The 23,227-nt window shown below is 45.1% G+C and overlaps 1 protein-coding gene across 1 annotated transcript in view; it reads left to right on the top strand.

Moving 5' to 3' along the window:
- The first annotated feature begins 7,171 nt into the window (after positions 1-7,171).
- The window catches only part of PPP2R2A (protein phosphatase 2 regulatory subunit Balpha), a 78,458-nt gene continuing 62,402 nt past the window's right edge, over positions 7,172-23,227 (top strand). The window contains exons 1-2 of the mRNA XM_032229969.1: positions 7,172-7,470; positions 10,189-10,266. Coding sequence (XP_032085860.1) covers positions 7,464-7,470; positions 10,189-10,266 — 85 coding nt within the window. The 5' untranslated portion in view covers positions 7,172-7,463. The remainder of the gene's footprint in view (positions 7,471-10,188; positions 10,267-23,227) is intronic.

Consider the following 23,227-nt stretch of genomic DNA (forward strand, 5'->3'; position numbering starts at 1 on the left):
TGGTTAGAATGGAGTACTGCAGGCTACTTTTGCTGATCACCAGCTGCCAGTAGTTTGGCAGATCGAATCTCACCAGGCTCAAGGTTGACTCAGGCTTCCATCCTTCCGAGGTAAGTAAAATGAGGACCCAGATTGTTGGGGGCAAGAGGCTGACTCTGTAAACTGCTTAGAGAGGGCTGTAAAAGCATTGTGAAGTGGTATATAAGTCAAAGTGCTATTGCTATTCACACAATGTATCAAACTACATACCACAATTTGCACATCTTAATAGGTTGAACTAGCTTTTTTAAATGGGCCCCTTCTTTGTGATGGTGTACATCACTAAATGAATGACTGAAGAAAATGAATGAGGTGGTGGTGAATGAGATACAACCTTATACAGGGAATACAGCTGACTTTTTCATTCTATTTTCAGACATTTATCTGTGTTTTTCTTCAGTACAATATAATCCAAAGTTTGTCAATCTTAGCAATGTTAAGATCTGTGGACTTCAAGTCCCAGAATTCCCCAGGCAGGAAAGGAATTCTGGGAGTTACAGGCCACGCCCTTTAAAGATGACAAACTCAAGAAACATGAATCTTTACACTGAATGCTCTACCATCTGGTATCTTACAAGGAGAGAGTCAGTTTCTGTAAGCAGGGGAATAAAGATTAGGCTAGAAACAATTCCAGAAAGTTGTCTTCCTGCCTTCCTTACAGGATTAGCCCTGTAAAGTGGAAAAAACAAAATAAGATTTCTTATTTCTTATTTCTTCTCCGAACTGCTTAGAAAGTTAACAACCAATTTTTCCGAATAGGTGCGAACTGGCCGAATCCCACCACTGCCCTGGTGCTTTCACCACTGCACTAGTGGTGAGATTCAATTTTTTTTACTACCGGTTCTGTGGATGTGGCTTGGTGGGCATGGCTTGGTGGGTGTGGCAGGGGAAGGATACTGCAAAATCCCCATTTCCTCCCAATCAGCTGGGACTCGAGAGGTACAGAATAGATGGGGGCGGGGCCTGTCAGAGGTGGTACTTACCGGATTTCCGAACTACTCAAAATTTCCACTACAGGTTCACCAGAAGTGGTCAGAACCTGCTGAATACCACCTCTGCACTGCACCCAACTGACCCTCAGAAGAAGGCAGAGATGCTTTCAAATGCAATTTTGGATTAAGGATGATTTAACTGAACATTTGTATTACACAATAATCTGCTCATTTCACCTACCAGTGAGCAGATGCACCATTTTGAAGGAGGGGACATGGACTTTGGTTGTTGTTGTTTTTCTTACTTGACAAATAACTTGTAGTAGGTTATTTCCTGCCAATGCATAAACGAAGTGTTTCTTGGAGATTTCTTTTATCTTTTTGGCTCTTCTTGCTTTGAAATTTGCATCATTATTACTCTATGGTCTCAGATCATAATTAAGCTCAATGTCCCAGTCTGTTGTGCACACGGAGCTTGCATCTAATAGCAATAGCACTAAAACTTCTATACAGCTTCACAGTGCTTTGCAGCCCTCTCTAAGCAGTTTACAGAGTCATCATATTACCCCCAACAATCTGAGGGCAATTAACCGACCTTGGGAGAATGGAAGGCTGAATCGGGGAGATTCGAACTGCCAAACTGCAGGCAGCCAGCCGCCATCAGAAGTAGCCTTCAGTACTTGCATTCTAACCAATGTACCACCATGTCTCATGAGGCTGAATCACAACCATTACATCAGGTATATCCAGCAGAAATGTTGGACTAGGGCCTGGAAAGATCTTATTTTTTAAAAATTACAGATTAATCTACACATTTATTCAAAAATATGTGCCATGTGGATTTTAGAGAAACCAGTACAGGTTTAATATTTTTGCAGAGATGGGTTGTAGAATACTTCATCAAGAACCACTTTGGAAAAGCTACTGTCTTCATCATCCCCAACTATTTTTCCTCATATGTTTTATTCCAAATTTTAAAGAAAGCATAGTAACACAAACGAGTGTAGAAGAAAGAGAAGAAAGAAAAAGAAGAAAAAATGTTTGTGCTAAGAGAGAGAAACTTTCAAATATATATCTGTATTTGCACCAAATAAAGTTATGATTACAATTATTTATTTTGTATCCTGTCTTTATTTTCTGAACAAATAACTCTCTATGATTGCAAAAAAGCTCTTTTTTTTTCTAGCATCCTTTTTTTTCTAATTATTGAAACTGTAAGTCATAAGTTTATTTTTTTCTGTTTTGTGCAAAAAAATCTATAAGGGGTTTCCAGTCTGCCCCACCAATCATGGGTCATGCTAATAGAATAGAGGCAATGAACAGGAGGTTTGACGTGTGTTTCTATTTCTCATTATGTATTTACTAGTGCTGTTTGATTACACAATAAATTTCTGAACATTCACGCTGAAAACAATTGCTGTACATATTTTATCTTTAAAAACAAATTATACCTTTCTGGGATATAGGAAACTGTCTCTTTATGAATAAAATCAGGGTGGGACAGGAAAGAATATCACACATTTAATCATTAAGAATTAATCTATATAGTGTAAATCACTGGGAATCTACAGAATTGAGCAAGTGACATGAGAAGCCAATGCAGAGTTAGTATGGACGGTACTCCCATTCTGACTGCACATATGTGGTCAGATATTGAAAATGTTTGTGATCCTGTAGGGCAGAGGTGTCAAACTCAATTTCATTGAGGGCCACATCAGAGGTGTGTTTGATCTCAGAGAGCTGGTGGGTGCCACCAGCGTGAAGTCACTCAGGTCAGGGGCACCTGTGGTCACCAAATGCTAAGGTAGAACTTCCCTCAAATGCTCCCTCCCTTTCATGGTAATCTTCTTCCTTCCTTCCTGTTCTTTTTTCCCTCCCCTCTTCATTCTCCTTTCTTCTTCCTTCCTCTCTTTCCTTCCTTTTCCTTCCTTGCTCTCTTCCCATCTTCCCTTCTTCACAGTATCCCCACAGTCATATGATCAAAATTTGGGTGCTTGGCAACCAGCATGTACTTACGATGACTACGATGGCTGAGCACTGGTGGCGCAGTGGTTAGAGTGCAGTACTGCAGGCTACTTCTGCTGCCTGCAATTTGGCAGTTCAAATCTCACCAGCTCAAGGTTGACTCAGCCTTCCATCCTTCCAAGGTGGGTAAAATGAGGAGCTAGAATGTTAGGGACAATATGCTGACCGCTTAGAGAGTGATGTAAAGCACCGTAAAGTGGTATAAGTGCTATTGCTATTATCGCCATTTGGAACCAGTCAAACTAGCCTCCGATTAGGAAAGTCAATGGAGGAAGTATGATTCACTTAAAGAAAGCACAGTTCACTTAAGAACTGCAGTGGAATTTTAGATATAATGTGATGCTTGAACAATGGGAAAATATGTGGATGAAGGGTTTAAAATTTACATTAAATTGTAATTTAAAAGAGAATTTTTATAAGAGGATGTATAGCTGGTATTTAACATCAGATAAGCTATCTAAGATGTATAGAGGTATGTCAAATGAATGTTGGAAGTGGAAGAATAAAGAAGGGACTTTTTATCCTCTATGGTGGACATGTGATAAAGCAAAAATAAAAATTAAGAGTATGATTCACACTCTAACACAGAAAATCATGAAAATGGAGATAGAAATGAAACCAGAATTTTTCCTTTTGAGATTAATGGAAAAAGAACTGGAGAAAAAAAATGGAACTTTATCATTATCCATGTTGATAGCAGCAAGACTATATGTGCCAAAATGGAAAGACACCTTGATACCTTCCATGGAAGAATGGTTTCAGTTGATGAAGTTGGCTGAAATGGCAGAAGTGCCTCTGATTAAAGAAAAGATCACACCAGTAAGTACTTTTGTTTCCACATGGAAACCACTTCTGAATTTTGTGCTTGATTTGGGAAAAAATGTAACTTTGACTTTGGGTTTTATAGATTAGATTGGTAGATCTTTATAAAAATGATTTGTTCATATTATTATGGAAAAACAAAAAGCTGTGATTTGATGTTAATGTCTTATTCTACTGCAACAGAGAGAGTCAGAAATCAATGCTTCTTTTTCTTTTCTTTTCCCTACCTTTCCTCACCTTCTTCCCCCTTTCCATTCCCTCCTCATTACTTGAATTTTGTATTTTATAATATTGCTATCTATTTATTTGTATGTCTGTCTGTCTATCTATCTATCTAAATTGCTGTGTGTGTGGGGGCATAACTCTGGAACGCCTTGAGCAATTTCAACCATACTTGGTACACAGATGATTTACTCTCTGGAAACAAATATTGTAGGGATAATACATCCTTAACACCCCTTGGTGTGTGTGTTCTGTTAAGATACAGCCTATTGTGCCTTAAAACGGCTTCTACTGTACAGCACAGTGGAGTTGTCATGGTAATGGCTTCACAGTACTCCACAAGGAGGATCTCTCTGGTAAGTGGGAAAATCCAACATTAGAAATTAAAATGTTTGAATTCAAAGGAGATCAAGCAAAAAAAAAGAAAAAAAGAACTGCAGCGGTTCGTTAAGCAACCATGGCTGAAAACGTCATAAAATTGGGCACGACTGACTTAACAGCCCCCTTGTTCAGCAACAGAAACTTCAGTCCCAATTGTGGTTGTTTCCTGCCTGGACTGCCTCTAAGGGCTAACAACGAGACAACATTGTAGAAAACTCACTTTTATACTTCGGTTGTAATTAGCACCTCAACAGAGCAAAACTGGTAGGAAGTTTAATACCACAGAAGCTTATGGAGTATTTTATTCCATTGTTAACCACAGTCGTTCTCAATTAGTGGTACCCATGATCTGTAGGTGGATGTAACACTCATCCAAAATTGGAGAAGAGCCAGAGGGAAGTTCAGCTGGTTTCTAGTTGAGTGCACCAAGACTGTATTAAGATAAGCCACTCTGGCCTAGTGGTTAAGGCACCAGGCTGGAAGCCAGTAGAGTGTGAGTTCTAATCCTGCCTGAGGTATGAAAAGCAGCTGGGTGACTTTGGGCCAATCACTCTGTCTCAGCTCAACTCACCTCTCATCATTGTTGCTTTGGGGAAGAAAGGAGGCGGAAGGAATATTAGTTATTTTCACTGCTTGGAGTTACGTATAAAAATAATAAAGGGTGGGATAAAAATAGATAAATGAAGACAGTCAGCATCTCCTGGTCTGGACTTTAGAACCAAAGGTTGGTTCCCAACTCTAGGGGGTGGTGTTCATCTCCATTTCAAAGCCGAAGAGCCAGCACTGTCTGAAGACATCTCTGTGGTCATGTGGCTGGTATGACTCAACACCGAAAGTGCATCGAATGCTGTTACCTTCCCACCAAAGGTGGTTCCTATTTTTCTACTTGCATTTTTACCTGCTTTCGAACTGCTAGGTTGGCAGAAACTGGGACAAGTAATGGGAGCTCACTCTGTTACACAGTGCTAGGGATTTGAACCGCTGAACTGCCAACCTTTCTGATCGACAAGCTCAGCGTCTTAGCCACTGAGCCACTGCATCCCTAGATCCAAAGCAAAAGAATAAGCTACAGGTAGTTCTTGACTTCGAACCATTCGTTTAGTGACGAAAGTTACAATGGCACAGAAAAAAGTGACTGATGAGCATTTTTCACACTTACAACTGTTGCAGCATCCCCATGGTCATGTGATCAAAATTCAGGTGATTGGCCCCTGGTTCATATTTATGACGGTTGAAGTGTCCCGGGGTCTCGTCATCCCCTTTTGCAACCTTCTGGCAAGCAAAGTCAATGGGGAAGCCAGATTCACTTAACAACCGTGTTACTAATTTAACAACCATGGTGATTCACTTAACAACTGTGGCCAAAAAATGGGGCAAATCTCGCTTAACAACTGCCTTGGTTAGCCACACATTTTGGGCTCAATTGTGATCGTAAGTTGAGGATTACCTCTAATTCAAAATATTACATATCTGGGTTTTTTGGGATAAATTTTGAGTTTAGGGGAAGATTGTTCCTAACAGTGCCTCACCCCAGTCAGTTCCCACTCCTTATTTTACAGTTAGTGCAACAAAAAAATTCCAGTAGTGTGATTACAAAAAAAAAACAACCACCAATGTTCTTTCCACTTACTGTATCCAAGAAAGGTAATACTGTAAGAACAGAATGCCAGTAAGCAGTTAGTTCCTGAAAGAGTGGACGTTTTCTTTCCATCTTGGCTCAGATGCTTTGATCAATAGATGGGTGGGACTCAAAATACCGCATGGAAATTTGAGAAGCAGCGATACAAAGAGGAAGTTTTCAGGAATTTGGCATCTTGGCCAAACAAGGTGCAATAGCAGCTCTGCATTTTCTACTTTTTCCAAAGTCAGAACCATTTTTTTTAAAGGTGAGATGGAAACTACCAAACCTTCAAAGTCTGAAAGGGAAACTGAACTGGGCACTCTGTCTCTTCCTTTATGTTTGTCCATCTCCTTATCAATAAGCAAAGGTCTACGGAAATTCTCAACCATCCAGGTCCTGCTTTGACCCAGAGGTGCTTTTCCAAACATCAACTGGACTGTCTTTTTTCTTTTTGGGAAACATTTCACTTCGAAGAGTTTCTTCAGTTCTTCTTGGAGGAGAAGTGAAACCAAACCAAAGGGGGTGGGGTAGAATCAAGAAAGTCCAATTACCTTTTGGAGAAGCACCTCTGGGACAATAAGCAAAACGTAACTCTTGTGCTGGAGTAGATTCCCGCACGACTTTGCAACTAGCAACGAACTCCAGTGGGAGTCCAACCAAGAGATGGTCAACATCTCCGCCAGTTCATGATGGGGCTTTTTACCTTCCACCCCCAAAAACCCCAGCTAAAGCCTGACCCTGACCTCTCTCGCGGCCTGTTGATTCTCAACAGAAAATCACTAGCATCCCGCTCCGAGGCTCGCGGCGGCCCCGGCGCAGAAGGCAAGCAAGCGGAGCGCCCAAGCGAAAGAGCCGCCGCCTGGGCTGCACTTGCGCAAGTTCACTTGCGCTTTTTTTTTTTTAACCCGCCGCGCCATCCCCACCCGCTCGGGCTTCACCACACCGGAAAGCGGGTTGTGGGAACTCGAGCTCTTCCTCCTCAGGCGGGCGGAACGCTTGTGGTCAAGCGCGGCCGCACACTCCCATCCCCAGCCCAGCAAGCGCGACGCGCGCATTCCCATCTCCAGCCTTTTCCCTTTTGAGGGCCCCGCCCCCTTCCTCTTCCCCTTCGGGCGAGCTGCCTTCCCCCCCCCCGCTCCCCCCGCTGCTTTCCCACCTTCCCCCGCCTCGGCCGCTGACGTCATATTCGGTTCTGCCGGCGCCATTTTGAAAGGAGGAGGGGGGCTGGGTAAGGAGGAGGAGGAGGAAGCGGAGATCGGGGAAGCCCTGGAAGCGAAGCCGGCCTTGCCCTCCCCCCCGCTCCCCGGCGGGCGCGATCCGCTGCCATCCTCCTTCCACGTTCTCTCCCAGACCGGCCCGGCGAGAGGATTGAGAAGCTGAGAGGCCGCTTCCTCCCGACCGCCAACCATTGGGCGCCCAGCATGGCAGGTAAAGGGGCGAGGGAGCCGCGCTCTGCCCGGGGACTGGAGTCTGGCGCCGGCAGGGCGGGCGGGCGGGGAGGAGAAGCACTGCTTCGCTCTTGCAGAGCCCGACTGCCGGCCCTGCGGGGAGCGGCTTCGGCCACTTCCTTTCGCCTCTCTCTCACCCCCGTTGCTTTTCATGGAAAGCCCCGGTCGGCTTTTTTGCCCCCCTTCCCTCCCGCTGCCTCGGAGGGTCTCCTGAAATGCTGGCTCCCCTCCTTGGGCCGGCTCGTCCGCCTTTCCCCACCGCCTCGATCCCCTTGAGGGATGGCCGGGATCGTTCCGACGGAGGTTTTTTTTAAAAAATGCCCCTTTTTGCCTCTGCCCGTCAAGCGGCGCCGCTGCTCCTTGGCGAGGGAGAGGCAGAAGTTGGTGCGGTTTCCAACCGAGGTGTGCGGGGTGTGTGTGTGTCGGGGGGGTTGATCTTTCCCTTTTTCCTGCTGATAAGCCTCAAAAGGCTTTCCCCACCCCACCCCAGCCGGGGATTCGGGGCTGGACCGGCAGGATTGCTTTGCACGCCCCGTGTTTGGGAAGCCGAGGGCAGAGGGCGCGTCGGGAAGGGAAGAGAAGGGGAGGGGGTCCCTTTGCAAAGCCAGCATGCCTCCGATGCAGCCGCTTTCGTGGGAAGGGACGTGCAATCTTGGTGCCAACCCGAGGGGGGGGGATGTGCTGACAGCTTGAGCAGCCTCCATGTGATATTTAAGCCCACATCTCTTCCTGCTCATTGGAGGGCGGGGGGGGGGGGGTTCCCCACCTTGGGGGTGGCTTGAAAATGCAATGGGAGGCCTTCAACATCAGCTCCCTTCTGTTGCTGTTCCCCTGCCTTTTTCTCTTCCTTTTTCCTGGAATTTGTTTCACCCACACCCAGTCTATTTAATTGCTCTAGGTTTGGAAATAGAGCACAAGAGGCCCTATTGAGAACTGCTTTGCAGCCCTGATGTGCCCACAACACCTCTGGCGTCCACCCGCCCCTGGTTCTCCCCCCCCTTTTTCCTTTTCATCAATGGATGCAGAGCTTGGAATGTAGGGAGATACAGCTGGATGGGGGTGGCCTACTTTAGTGTGTATGTTTGTGTGTGTGTGTGTATCAAAGTAGATCTCATTCTACATACATACATACATACATACATACATAGTGTCACAACCCCTGGTATGCCCCAATTATGGGAGAATATATATATTCTCTTTCTCAATAGATAGATAGATAGATAGATAGATAGATAGATAGATAGATAGATAGATGATAGATAGATGATAGATAGATAGATAGATAGATAGATAGATAGATAGATAGATAGATAGAGATAGATAGATAGATAGATAGATAGATAGATAGATAGAATGAGATCTACTTTTACATTTATTTTTTATAGAAGATCTTTAGGATTTCAGGGCAAAGCTCAACTACGGGCCTTGGCTTTTGCTCCTTCAGGATGCATGCGGAATACTGTACATGAATATGGATTTATTCCTATCTCTAAACATCCTTTCCCATTTCCAGATATGGTCAAATGATTCAGGACATTGTAACAGGAGGGAGATTAAAATAGAATACTTTTGTTTCCACTTTTCCTGTGTTCCTCCTGCTGTTCTTGAGCCAGGAAGGAATACATAGTTGCTTCAAACTTTGTTCTCCCTTGTAGAGCTCAGCCTCAAGAAGAAAAGGGAGCGAGAAAGGGGGTGGTGGGAAACTTCGCACTGTGTTTTTTTCCCCCATTTGGTTTGGAGTGGGGGGAGGCATAAAAAGAAAGGGCTCCATTTTGGCAGCCCTTTTTTCAGGAACTAGAAGCTACCAGCTTGTAATTCTTCGCAGTCTCTTTCCTGTATGAACCCAACCCAAATGACTGACTTCAAATGACATGAAGAAGAAATGGGTGGTGTCTGCACTGTGTTTTGTACATGTCTTGGCGGCAAGGTTCAAGTGATTCATTGTCTTCCGCCTAGGCAGAAATGTTCCTGAAATTTTCTCTCCGATCCGTCTTTTACGGTAGTTTGAAACTTACTTGTAACTTTAAAGCAGCCTGACAACCTCCTCAAGCTCTTGAGGTTATACTTCTGCTTTGTATTTTTTTAATCATGCTTTATTTCTTTATTATGCACATAGGAAAGGTTCTTGGCTTAGGTTTCTGTTGTTTTTTTCTTTAGGTGGTGAAGTTTGCTGCTAGAGCTCCTGCTCCTGCTAATGAGGATGTTGATTTATTGTTCTTAAATACAGTGTGGGGAAAAAAATGTAGCCAGGTTAGGGGCGGGAGAGGATTTAATGTAGAAAATGAATTTTGTTTGTTAAGGCAAGGAAGCACTGCATTTTTTCAGAGAATTCTAGAAGACATCCCGAGGTAATTTCTTCCGATTGTGGTGTGATTTTGGGAATGTATTCAGGAATGTAGCTTTGGAAACAGCTAAGAATTAGCTGAGAAATTGCAGTGATTCTGGGCCGGATGGATATATTTGCTCTGGGATAATTCGAACCCAGTGCTTTGGTGGCAGGTGGCGGAGAAGAATGGTTTGCGAGGAGGTTATCTGTGGGCTTCAATCTGTGCTGAGAATATCCTTGTGGGTGTGTAGAGTTTGCCTTTGCAGCGTCATTCGCTGCACTGTTTATCAGAGTGGAATGATAAAACCGTGCAGCCAAATTTCATACGATGGGTGTGGAATTACGTTGATTTAACTTCTGTTCTGTTTCTAGGAGCTGGCGGTGGCGGGAATGACATTCAGTGGTGTTTTTCTCAGGTGAAAGGCGCTGTGGACGATGATGTAGCGGAAGGTAAGAACAAGTTCTGAGCCCCCATTACCATTGCTAATGACAGCACAGTGGAAATGCTGCATTCCTGGGATAGTTAAACCTTTTCCTGCTATTGGGCCTAGAGAGAATATCCTGGAAGTTTACTGAAGTGTCTTGAATCTCGCTTAATGGTTGTTGGGGCACCCATCTTCTTTTGGCTAGGTATTATATGGTTAGAATCAGGGTAGTTTTTGAAGAGATGCTAAACATTGTTCACATGTCTCTTTCCTCTAGTATTGGAATTGCATGCTTTGAAAATACTTTGGAAGATAGGCTTTGGTTTGCACACGGCATAGTACCTCTTCTCCATTCATTAAAGTAGCTCAACTTTTTAAGTTATTTACTGGAGTCTGGAAAAGAGGTGGCTGCTTTAAGAATTGTATTAATTTTCACAAATTAGGAGCAATGCTTTTTAGTATGTTTATAAACATGAAAAAAAGACGTAAATATTTTGATGAATGGCAGATGAGTTTTCTGGTCAACCCAGCACATTGCATGTGTATGTGAATGCATACCTACATGCTTTATAATACACGTTGCATGCAGTGTGTAACATGACCTTTCACTCCTTGAGTTATTGCATTTTAAAGAAATCACCTGTGGCTGTTAAACCTGGACAATTAACTATGCATTGTGCTTTTCTGAATAGATGCCACTATTAGTGTGAGCACGTTGTGTTACTAAACCCTGCATTCTTGCTGTAGAAAAATCTATAGCATGAAAATGGAGAATGATTTCTAGTTTCTTTTTAATGATATATTTCTGGAAGCATAGAACCAACGCAAAAATAGTGACAGTTTCTGTGGGAGGGAAAGCTGTGTTATCTAATCCAGTGGTCCCCAACCCCCGGTCCGCGGACCGGTGCCGGGCCGTGGAGTACCTGGCACCGGGCCGCGCAGCGGCCGGGGGCATCCTCGTTCCTCTACTTCGTCTATGTGGCGCCCGGCATTGGTAAGGGTCGCGCGGCGCGGTTGGAGAAAAAGCGGCTCAGTCGTCTCCGAGTTGCCCAGGGAGGGGCGGCGCGCCCGGGACGGAGACGGCGCTTCCCTGCCCGGCCTTGGCTTGTGAGAAGGAACGGCGGGAGAGGTAGAGAGAGAGAGAGAGAGAGAGAGAACGTCGGGCAGCCGAGGGCAGGGGGGGTCTTTTGAGGGGAGATGGGGGTGCGCGATTTTGGCGCGCGTGCGCCCTCCGCGGGCATGGGTGGGGGGCTGAGAGGAGTCTAACGGTAGCGCAGGAAAGGGGAGGGTATGAGCGCCGCCTGAGGTGGTGAGGGGCAGTCGCCAGATTCAGGCCGCCGCTGCCGCTATTGCAGCACACGGTGGAAAAGCGGCGGTCTTGCCCACCCCTTCCCTGCCTCCCGCCCGCTCCAGTTGCCGCAGCCAGGGGTGGGGGCTCGGTGCCTGAAGTCTCTTGCCTCTCTTCCAAAATTTCGCATTTGAAATGCATTTTGGGCCAAAGCATCCTGGGAAAGTTATGGAATTCATAATTGGATCTGCAAACCAGTGACATCTTCATTAGAACTTATCGTGCCTAATTTTGTTCCAGAGGAGAGAGAAAATGAACTATAAAGAAAGTCATTTAATTGATGATGGAATGAATTAAGGAGGGTAAATAATTTATATGCTGCTTTGATTCAAAGTAAAAATGAGTCTTTGGAGATCTAAATGTGTGGCACCATAACATGCTCACAATTCATATAAAAAGTTTTTGACTTTCCATAGTACTGTTTATTCCTTAAAATCTACATACAAAATGGAAGGTGGGATATGATTCAGGTGTGGAATTGGGAAGGTGGATTTAAAAAGTATGTTTGTATTCCCCCATTTTTTCTTTTACAAAAAAGCATCATGGAAATATTTGCTTGATATATTTTTAGCTCATATTATGGTAGTAATCAAAACAATCTGATATATAAACAATCAATGTGTCGTCGCGAACAACGCCCCCCCACCCCTGCGCGCGCTCAGCGGGCCACGGTAAAATTATCAAAGGCTGACTGGTCCGCGGCGATAAAAAGGTTGGGGACCACTGATCTAATCTTCTTGGGCTTTCTAAGAAGGGAAATTGGGCTTTTTCCTTGAAGGTAGCACACCTAAGTCCAAAGATTTGACTTTCTTTTTTCTTGAGGATGGATAATACTTAGGTGATAAAGGGCCTGCCTTGTATGCAGATGGATCTAGATTTTGTTTCTGGAAGCAAAACCTCTGGGAACGTCAGCCTGCAACTTTCAAAGAGAGACTGTGGTTTGAGTAATATCCCAGAGATAGATAGCGTGTTTTCCTAGCAATGCATGTGTCACCAAAACCTTGCTTGGAATCACACGTTCTACTTAGCTGTACAGCTAGTCCTCGACTTACGACCACAATTGAGCCCAACGTTTCTGTTGTAAAAGTGAGACCTTTGTTAAGTGAGGTTTGCCCCATTTTATGACCTTTCTTGCCACAGTTGGTGCACACATTGGCAGTTGATAATTTAGAAACGTGGTCGTTAAGTGAATCGGGCTTCCTTGTTGAGTCTGGACAAAAGGAGATCACGTGACCTTGGGACACAGCAACAGTCATACGTATGAACCAATTGCAAGCCCCTGAATTTTGATCACATGATCATGGGGATGCTACAGAGGTTGTAAGTGTGGAAAATGGTCACTATTCACTTTTCTTGGTGCCATTGTCACTTTGAAAGTCACTAAATGAACCGTTGTAAGTTGAGGACTACATGTAATACTGTTTTAGTGGAGAAATATGGACCAGTTATTGTGTATTAGTTGACAATGCTGGATCTGTAACTCTTTAGCGCAAGATGCACAAAATAGGGAAAACGTGGTTCAGAATAAACCTTCATATTCTTCTCGTGCTGCTAGACATTTTTTAGGTCAGCAAGAAAAAAAAATCTATGCTGCCAAATAGGAGAAGCTGGTTTCTATCTCCCCTTCTCTTCCCTCCCCTGCTGGCCCATCTGCTTCCTTTCTCTCTCCATCTTCAGTCCCTTCTGAGGTTCCCCTCAATGCCTGATATCTTTGGCCCCTTCCCCTATTCCCTTCCCACAATCCTCCTTGCCTGGTTCAGAACAGCCCGATTTTGCTCTGTTTACGAACCAGAGCAAGCTGTTTTGTGCACACAGTACCTCCCTGTTTCCCCCAGCAAGTCCATTCTATAGCAGATACTGTTGTTAACTAGAGCTGAAAGTATAGCTTGCTAAATATGCATCAGTAAAGCCTACTGACCATCGCTGTATGAATTACTGTGCTATTGATCTGTTGCAGCTGGTGCAAAAGGAACGCCCATTGCTGTGAATGCTGCCTGTATTGAGAACAAGAGCAGGTTGGAATGATCTGGCATCCTTTTTCCCTCTGTGTTACCAGAATCATGCTGGGGAAAAACAGTCAAAATCTGAAACTTAAAGAACGTATTCTAAAGAAAAGAAGAATTAGGGGGCACATGATAATAATATTTCAGTATTTGAGGGGCTGCCACAAAGAAAAGGGAGTCAAATTATTCTCCAAAGCACCAGAGGGCAGGATAAGAAATAATGGTTGGAAACTAATCAAAGAGAAGCAACTTGGAATTGGCAACAGCACTTAGACTTATATACTGCTTTACAGTGCTTTTACAGCCCTCTGTAAGTGATTTACAGAATCAGCGTATTGCCCCCAACAATCTGGGTCCTCATTTTACCCACCTTGGAAGGATGGAAGGCTGAATCAACCTTGAGCCTTTGTTTGATTTGAACTGCCAAACTGCAGCTGACAGTTGGCTGAAGTAGCCTGCAGTGCTGCACTCTAACCACTGCACCACCTTGGTTCTTGAGAAACTTTCTAACACTGAGGACAATTAATCAGTGGAACGACTTGCCTCAAGAAATCGTGAGTGTTCCATCACTGGAGGTTTTTAAAAAGAGCCTAGAAAGTCACTTGTCTGGAATGGTATAGGTTCTCCTGCTTGAATAGGGGGCTTGACTAGAAGACCTCCAAGGTCCCTTCCAGCTCTATTCTATTCATATCCTCAGAGTTAAAAGCATGTTCCTTTTAGGGTGAAGATCGGTGTAGATCAGTGATGGCGAACCTATGACACGCGTGTCAGTGCTGACACGCGTAGCCATTTGGGGTGACACGCACAGGATTTCATGCGATTCATCCTCGGCTCCTGCACGGCCGCCAAGGATGAAAGAATCTGTGCTGGAGGAACGGGGGGGGACGGGACGTGTGATCTCCCCCGCCCACACTCACTTACTGTATCGCCGCCGCCCCTTTCTGAGCGCAGGGGCTGCTGGTAAGGCGTGCGTGCCGTGCGCACACACGTCATCAGCGCGGCGAGGGAGGACCCGCAGGAGAGGAGCGCGGGAACAGTGCGCGCCTCTCTCCAGTCAGGCCGGCACAGAGAGTCTACTCCTGGGACTGTCGTTTACGACCGCACCACAGCAGGGAACAACGGAGTGCCAACGGGAACTGTGAGCGCCATTAGCAGCAACTATTGGGGTGCCATGGACTTGTAATTGCCCACAATAACTGAGATAAGTGAGGGGGAGGTTGTGTTAGCTTGTTAGGCTAGTTAACCCCTAATTGGCTATCTATAATTCTATCTGCTGTCACTGGCCCACTGATGGAGCACCCAAAAAATAAAAAACAAAGGTTAAGTAAAGGGAGTGGTAGTGGCAGTGGCCGATCCTTTCAAGAGACATGGAGCGAGGTGTATGGCATTATAGAAAAAAAATGGCAGATCATTTTGCGTTCTATGTACTGAAACGGTAGTAAGCAGAACGTGGAATATAAATAGACATTTTGAAACTAATCATTCCCAGCTCTTGGAAAAAAGTGAGGATGAAAGGAGGGAATACATTTCCAGGAAGCTACACCTTTATAAGAGCCAATCTAACTCCATCCTTAAATTTATGAAAGGCTCTACAAATTTAAACTCTGCAAGTTTGAGCATTGCTCACTCCATAGCTCAGCATGCAAAAGCGCTTAACGAAGTTACTAAGCAGGTATGTTAAATAATTAGTTTTTGGTTTATTAAATACAATTATATATTGCAATTATACATTTTTGTAGTTTAAACTATAAATTGCGCAAAATTATGTTTTTGTCGAAGTGACACACAACGCGAGTTATGCTCGATTTTTTGCCGATTTTTGACACACCACGCCAAAAAGGTTGCCCATCACTGGTGTAGATGGTTCTCTGCATAGCCTCCTAGAAATTTATTATGGATGAATGAAGAGAAGCAGGCATATAACGGGTTATAAATGTACCAAAGTTGATGAAAATAAGTACACAAAGATAGTCCTTCATTTGCAATCACAATTGGTACAAGAACTTACATGCTAAGCGAGACAGTTGTTCAGTGAGTCAGGCCTGATTTTACGACCAATTTTGGTTGTTAAGCAAATCACCGCAGTTGTTAAATGAATTGTGTGGTTGTTAAGCAAATCTGGCTTCTCCCATTGACTTCGCTTGTTGGAAGTGGCTGGGAAGGTCATTGATGGTGATCACATGGCCTGAAACGGTGCAATCATTGTAAACACATGCCACTCATGTGACCAAGGGGATGCTGTGATAGTTGTAAATGCAAGGACCAATTCTAAGTCACCTTTTTTCAGTACTGATGTAACATTGGACAATTGCTTAACAGATGGCTGTAAGTGGGGAATTACCTGTATTGAGAATATTCATAACAGGATCTAAACCAAGCACATACCTACATGGATGATAGAAAAAGAGAAGGACCAGGGGAGACATGATAGCAGTCTTCCAATATTTGAGGGGCTGCCACAGAGAGGAGGGAGGTCAAGCTATTTTCCAAAGCACTTGAAGGCCAGACAAGGAATAATGGATGTAAACTAAACAGGATGTTGGTACTTACCTGATACGCCTCTTCTCATAGTGGGGGAGGAGTATCCAGGATGGGTTGACCTTATCCTCTTTGATTGGACTGAGTCAGATAAGCTCTTGGTATATGGCCCTGGTCCACCAGGCACCGCCCAGTTATTGGCGAAGAACTCTATCCGACCCATTGTGCCATCCACTCCAGACCTTCGTTAAGGTTTCAAACTTTTAATTGAATTATAACTTGAACATATTAGTGCAACATCCATCATAGCACATGTTACATTACCATGACAGGGAGTGTCTGGATACTCCTCCTCCACTATGAGAAGAGGTGTATCAGGTAAGTACCAACGCCCTTTCTCCGTAGTGAGGGGAGGAGTATCCAGGATGGGATGTACCAAAGCTAACACGTCCCTAGGGAGGGTAACATACTGAGGGCCCATGGCCAAACTATGCCTGGTGGGGTGTGTCCCCCGCCCTATGAACTGGCTGTAATACCCTGCGACCAAACGAAGCCTCCGCAGAGGCAAAGGTATCCAATTTGTAGTTCCTCACGAAAGGTGAGGGGAAAAACCACATGGCTGCCCTACATATCTCTGTCAATGAGGCCTGCGTTGCCCAGGCCGCAGTGGTGGCCGCACTTCATGTGGAGTGTGCTGTGATGGGGCTCGGTGTCTGTAAGCTTTGGGACTGGTAGGCCGTAGCAATGCAGGTTCTCAACCACCTGCCTATGGTGGTGGAGGTCACCTTCTTGCCCAGAGACTCCGGTTGGAATGAGACAAACAGGGCCTCCGCCGGGTTCTTCTGAGGTAAATCCTCAGAGCCCTCCTTACGTCTAGAGTGTGCCACTTCCTCTCTATTGGGCGAGAAGAGTCTAGACAAAAATTGGGCAAAATCAGCTCTTGCGACCTGTGGAAGCATGAGCACACCTTAGGTATGAAGGAAGGATCCAACTGCAACACCACTCTGTCCTGATGAAATATGCAGAGGTCTTCCTTAGCGGACAGGGCCTGCAGCTCCGATATCCATCTGGCGGATGTGATGGCCACTAGAAACACCACCTTAAGGGTTAAAAACTTTAGTGAAACTGTTCGCAATGGCTCAAACGGCCCCCCCCTCAGAGCATCCAACACCCTGTGCAAGTCCCCGGAAGGGCACCTGTGTACCGTGGTTTGAGGTTGGACACCCCCTTCAGGAACTGCTTGACCAAGGGTTGGTGAGTGAGTATCTGGGCTCTACCGCACAGAAGCATGGATGAGATGGCCGAGACTTGTCTCCTAATCGTGTTGGGAGCTAGCCCCCTGTCCAGGCCTGCCTGGAGAAATTCCGGCACTAAAGGAAAGGTGGCTCTCACTGGGTCCTGTCCCCGGGAGTTACACCATGTGGAACAGGCCTGCCAAGTTGTGCCGTAAATGCGCTCCGTGGAGGGTCTTTGGGCGGCCTGGATAGTTTCTATTACCCTGAGGGAGAATTGATGCTCTGCTCAACTGCCAACTGGTCAACTGGAGCCATTGGGGTTCCGGGTGCTCCAGTGACCCCTGCCTGAGGGACATCCTTTCCTCCAAGCTCTGCCCACCGAGAGCGATTGGAGGTCTGCAAACCATGGCCTCCTGGGCCAAAAGGGGGCAATCAGCACCACCTCTGCCCCCTCCCGACTTGCCTTTTGTAGAGCTGCTCCAGCTTCTTGGGCCTTCCCCTTTCATACTTAGATGGCTTGGAAGGCTTGTGATCATCCTCTGCCTCCAGCTCTGCCCTGGGGAAAAGGTGCTTCTTCTTACCTCTAGCCTTTGCTCCCCCCCTCTTCTGGGAAGCCTTTGGGGTGTTCACTAACCTTGGTTGATCCTCTGCCCCTCTGGTGGGGCTGCTGGCTGTTGCTGCAGGTACTTGAGTCCTGCCGGTCTCCTTGTTGCTGCTGGGTGCTGCCATCTTGGAACACGTGGCTCCTCCCAGCTTCAAGATGGCACCCGTGCCAGGAGACAAAGGGCGCCTCTTTTAAATTTCCTGTTCTGGCGGCTTGTGCTGCCGCGCGCCTCTGCCGCTGGTTTTTACTTCTTCTGCCTCCTTCGGGTGCCGCTAGAGGCTTTGCTTTGCCTGTGGACCTCCTCCAGCAAGATGGGCCACGTGGATAATGCCGCGGGTGATCAGTGGCATTTGGGAAGCCACGGTTCGCCGCTCAACCCAGCAGGGAGCAGCGGAGCACTCCGGCACCCGGCAGAGCTCCCGCGGCGAGGCTCACCTTTTGGGCGGGGATCCAGCACCGCACTCGCTTGTCGGTGGCCCAATTTGTGCCCCACAGCCCTTGAGGAAGCCGTGGCTTGCCGCTCGAACCTGTGGGGAGCGGCAGAGTGCTCCGGCGCTGCTGTAGCCTCCGCAGCTGGGCTTGCCTTTGGAAGGCTTGTGCCCTTTGTTTCCTGCTTGCCCAGCAGATTTCCTTTCCTGAGTGATACTTGTCTCACTCAGATGCCTGGGCAGCATGCCGTACCCCAAGGGGGCTTTTGGCAGACTTCCTTGCAGCTCAGGGAGCTGTCCAGCTTGCTTGCGGCTGCTGCTATAGGGAGTTGAATTAATCCTATTTCTTTCTTTAAATTTCTTTCCAAATTATCGGAGATCCAGGATGGCAAACCATCCAGTTGAGGGACTAGGTTGATAACTGGGCGGTGCCTGGTGGACCAGGGGCGTATACCAAGAGCTTATCTGACTCAGTCCAATAAACGAGAGGATAAGGTCAACCCATCCTGGATACTCCTCCCCTTACCGATTGATTAACTCGCTGCGACCGGATGGGTGGAAAATCGCACGAAATGCCCCAAAGAAAACGTGGATATCCCAAGTGGCTCACGATCTTCAACCACTCCATTTTTCGATAACCGATGCCCAACAAGCCGCCCTAAATCGGAATCAATGGCGTGCTGTAATCCGTGACGTCCTGCCCCTGGCCTTCACAATGCAACGGTCACTGCCTTATGGACGTTGACATTTACGAAGATTAAGTCTAAGTAAGTAAGTCTCCTCCCCTCACTATGGAGAAAAGCAGAGATTCAACCTGGAAATAAGAAATTTTCTGAAAGTGAAAACAATCAATGGAACAGAAATTGCCTTCGGAAGGTGTGGTAGCTTCAAGAAGAGATTGGACTGCCATTTGTCAGAAATGGTTTAGGGCCTCCTGCCTCTAATCCTGCGAGTGAGATACATTTGCCAAGAGGTTTGAGAGAGTTATCTGAGGACCTTTGGTTTATCTAAGCTGGGAAGACAACTTAATAGACACCTAGGATGATAGAGACTGAAATACAGTTTGCATATCTGTGGTTGAATAATCAATAGCAGGCTACTCTTGACACATGAACGCATACATGAAGGCTTATGAATGTTAGTGAGTAACTTCATATAGCATTCTGAGTTGAAGCCTATGGCTTTCAACTCAACCACTCAATGGCTTATTGAGATGTGTGATATTTGTTGCAATGTGAAAATAAATATTGTAAGAATAAGGATCCTGAGACCATCTGTTATTGCTAAATTGTAACTTTTAGCCTCTCACAATTTCCTTATATTGTCTGAGATTGCTCGGAATTATAACACTAATATTATAACACTAATGTTCATAAGCCTTCATTTAGGGGTTCATGGGTTCAGACTAGTATATACTGGTATATCTCTTCTAGGACTGCTGATATTACCTAGTTTGGTAATGAAAACAACCAAGCTTAAAGCATCAAGGACTCCACAATTCAGGCATTTTCTGTAGACTACACTTATTTTCCTGAAATTTAGCATCTTTTTTTCCCAGGAAAACTTTCTCCATTCATAGAATAACAGAGTTGGAAGGAACCTTGGAAGTCTTATAGTCCAACCCACTGCTTAGGCAGGAAACCCTATACCACTTCAGACAAGTGAACATCCAACATCTTCTTAAAAACTTCCAGTGTTGGAGCATTCACAACTTCTGGAGGCAAGTCATTTCATGGATTAATTGTTGTAACAATTAATGGTCAGAAAATGTCTTCTTAGTTCTAAGTTGCTTCTCTCCTTGATTAGTTTCCATCCATTGCTTCTTGTCCTGTCTTCAGGTGCTTTGGAGAATACTTTGACTGCCTCTTCTTTGTGGCAGCTGCTAAGATATTGGAACAATGCTATCATATCTCCCCTAGTCCTTCTTTTTGTTAAACTAGACATATCCAGTTCCCGCAACCGTTGTTTTAGCCTCCAGCCCACTAATCATCTTTGTTATTCTTCTCTGCACTCTTTCTAGAGTCTCCACATCTTTTTCTTTTCCTTGAACTGATTTTTCCCAGTCATTCATTTGTTCTACCTCAAAATCAGCATATTCAATCAGGGTATTCAATCCTGTTTAATTTTGGTGCTATTACATGAGAGCTATACAACTCTTTACCATGCCTGACTTTTCAGAGGTGGTTGGGTAGCTTCCAAGAATGAACCTTCAGGATGCATGGATGATTTAGTTACAGACTTCCTGATATTGTGGAATACTAAGAATAGACTAAATGCTTCTTCTTTTCCTTTGAATTTGCAAGCAGTCCTCCCTTAACAATGATAATTAGTCCTAGGATTTATGTCACTAAACGATGTAGTCATAAAGCATGACATCATGTGGCCACATCACTTAGCAGCGGCAGTTTCAGCAATCCCTGGTTATTGATGTTAAGCAAAGCACCGTCAGTTATTAAATGACCATCTCATAGAATCATTCCAATTTCCTGTCGGCTTTGCCATTGACTTTGCATTGTTGGAAGAAAGATCCATCTGGGTTTAGTTCCAAGTGGATTCATGGAAGTTGCTTGGAAAGAAGGTTTATTGATGGTGGACAGGACCACATGGTTTGAGGTCCTGGGGAAAAAAAGGGGTCACATGCCTTGAAGATCTTGAAGCAAAAAGGGCAAAGTGTCTCTGAATTTTATACCCACTCTTTGGCCCCACCTTGGAGCTTCCTGTTCCTGTGTAAGGAATGTATTTTGATTGGTGGCCAGACTGCCGGGGGGGGGGGGCGGGCTTAGCTAACTTTGTATGCTGCCTGTCTTTTGAGTCCCAAGCTCAAGGTCACAAATTGTATTGTGTGAATGCAACTCTAGTGGTCAAAACTCAAGCTGGTTGTTGAGCACTCAAATCGGAATCACGTGACAGCACGACTCTGAGATGGCTGGAAGTTTGAGAACTGCTCATGATTATCATTTGTTTGGTGTTGCAGCACGTTTGAATGGTCAGTGAACAAGTGGTCGTTAAATGAGGAGCTCCTGTCCTTTTAATGCTTTGAAAGTAGCTGTGTAATTAGTTGTTTCCTTGTGGTATTGTTCGAAATCATAGAGAAGTTCTTTGGGAACCATCTCATCTCCACATCTTCTGTTTACTACAGGCATTTTTCGACTTATGGCCATTATTGAGCCCAAAATGTCCATTGCTGAGTGAGACATTTGTTTGGATTTTTCCCTATTTTATGACCTTTCGTGCCACGGTTGTTAAGTGAATCATTGCAGTTGTTAAATTCGTAAGATGATTAAGTGAATCTGGCTTCTCCATTGACTTTGTTTGTCAGAAGGTCACAAAAGGGGAATCACATGACCCTGAGGCCCTGCCACCGTCATAAATATGAGTCAGTTACTAAGTGTCTGAGATACTGCAACAGTTGTAAGTGTGAAAAGAGGTCGTAAGTCACATTTTTCAGTGCTGTTGTAACTTGGAATGGTCACTAAGTGAACTGTTGTAAATCAAGGGCTACCTGTAATGAAGCTTTAGCACAGATCCATTATTTTATGGCATGTCTAGCGTATATTTCCTTCTTATTTGTATCTTAAGAAGCTACTCTATGGATAATCTTCAGTATTCAGGGAAAGTTGTGCATTAGTGAAGGAATGAACCACAATCTTAATTCTTATGCTAAGATACCCAGTTATGATGACAAGATAATCTGAGTTGCTGCTTTTAAAAAGGACTGGAACTATCTAATTTGTAGGCACTGCTTCTGTCTTGGCAGGGGATCTGTGACTCTACCTGGGTTTCAGATAGGTGCTTTTTTAATCTAAGATGATTGGAGTTGTCAGAGACCAAGACATTTGACTTACGGCCTCAAATTTCAATCAGAATTTAGATTGCTAAACAAGGCAGGTGGTAAGTGAATCACACTCAGTTTTGCAACCTTTTTGTTGCCACGGTTGTTAAGCAGATCATTGCAGTTGTTAAGCGGATCATGTGGTTGTTAAGCAAATAGTTGCATGACCCCAGGATGATGAAACAGTTGTTAATTACATTGCTGGTTGCCAAGTGCCTGGATTTCGATCCCTTGGTCATGGGGATGCTGCAGCTTTGTGACAACTGTTCATAAGTCACTTTTTTCACTGGTTCTGTGACTTCAAACAGGTGCTAAACAAATGGTTGCAAGTTGAGATCAACTTCTAAAACATATCATTATCCATGCTAGAGAGACATGCAAATAGTATGCGATCAGAGGTCGGTTGCTCCCATTTCAGGCGAACCGGTAGTGGCGGTGGCGGAAGTCTCTGCCCACCCGCCCAGAAGCTTCTGCGCATGCACAGAAGCTAATGTGCATGCGCAGAAGTGTCACACCCGCAAGAGAGCGAACACGCGTGGGGAACCGGTAGTGACGGGATTTGCAACCCACCTCTGTATGTGATGCATGTAGAAGCTACACTGTTTTCGAGCAAAAGTTGGCCAGAAGCTAAGAATGCAACTGTTAAAAAGTTTCTAGGTGAAGGTTCACTTGTGTAACAGACCACAGTTAAAAGTAGACAACATCTTCTAACCATGTTCCTGCACCAAGTACAAAATATTTCGTCATTGCCAATCAGGGATGCAAGATACCAATAAATATAATAGCAATAACAGTAGACTTATATACCGCTTCATAGGGCTTTCAGCCCTCTCTAAGCGGTTTACAGAGTCAGCATATTGCCCCCAACAACAATCTGGGTCCTCATTTTACCCACCTCGGAAGGATGGAAGGCTGAGTCAACCCTGAGCCGGTGAGATTTGAACCGCTGAACTGCTGATCTAGCAGTCAGCCTGCAGTGCTGCATTTAACCACTGCGCCAAATATATTGTTGATTGTGGCAACGAACGGGTGGAGAGTGATAAAGATAAACTGGCTTC

This window comes from Thamnophis elegans, chromosome 13 (genome assembly GCF_009769535.1).
Source record: "Thamnophis elegans isolate rThaEle1 chromosome 13, rThaEle1.pri, whole genome shotgun sequence".
NCBI lineage: Eukaryota > Metazoa > Chordata > Lepidosauria > Squamata > Colubridae > Thamnophis > Thamnophis elegans.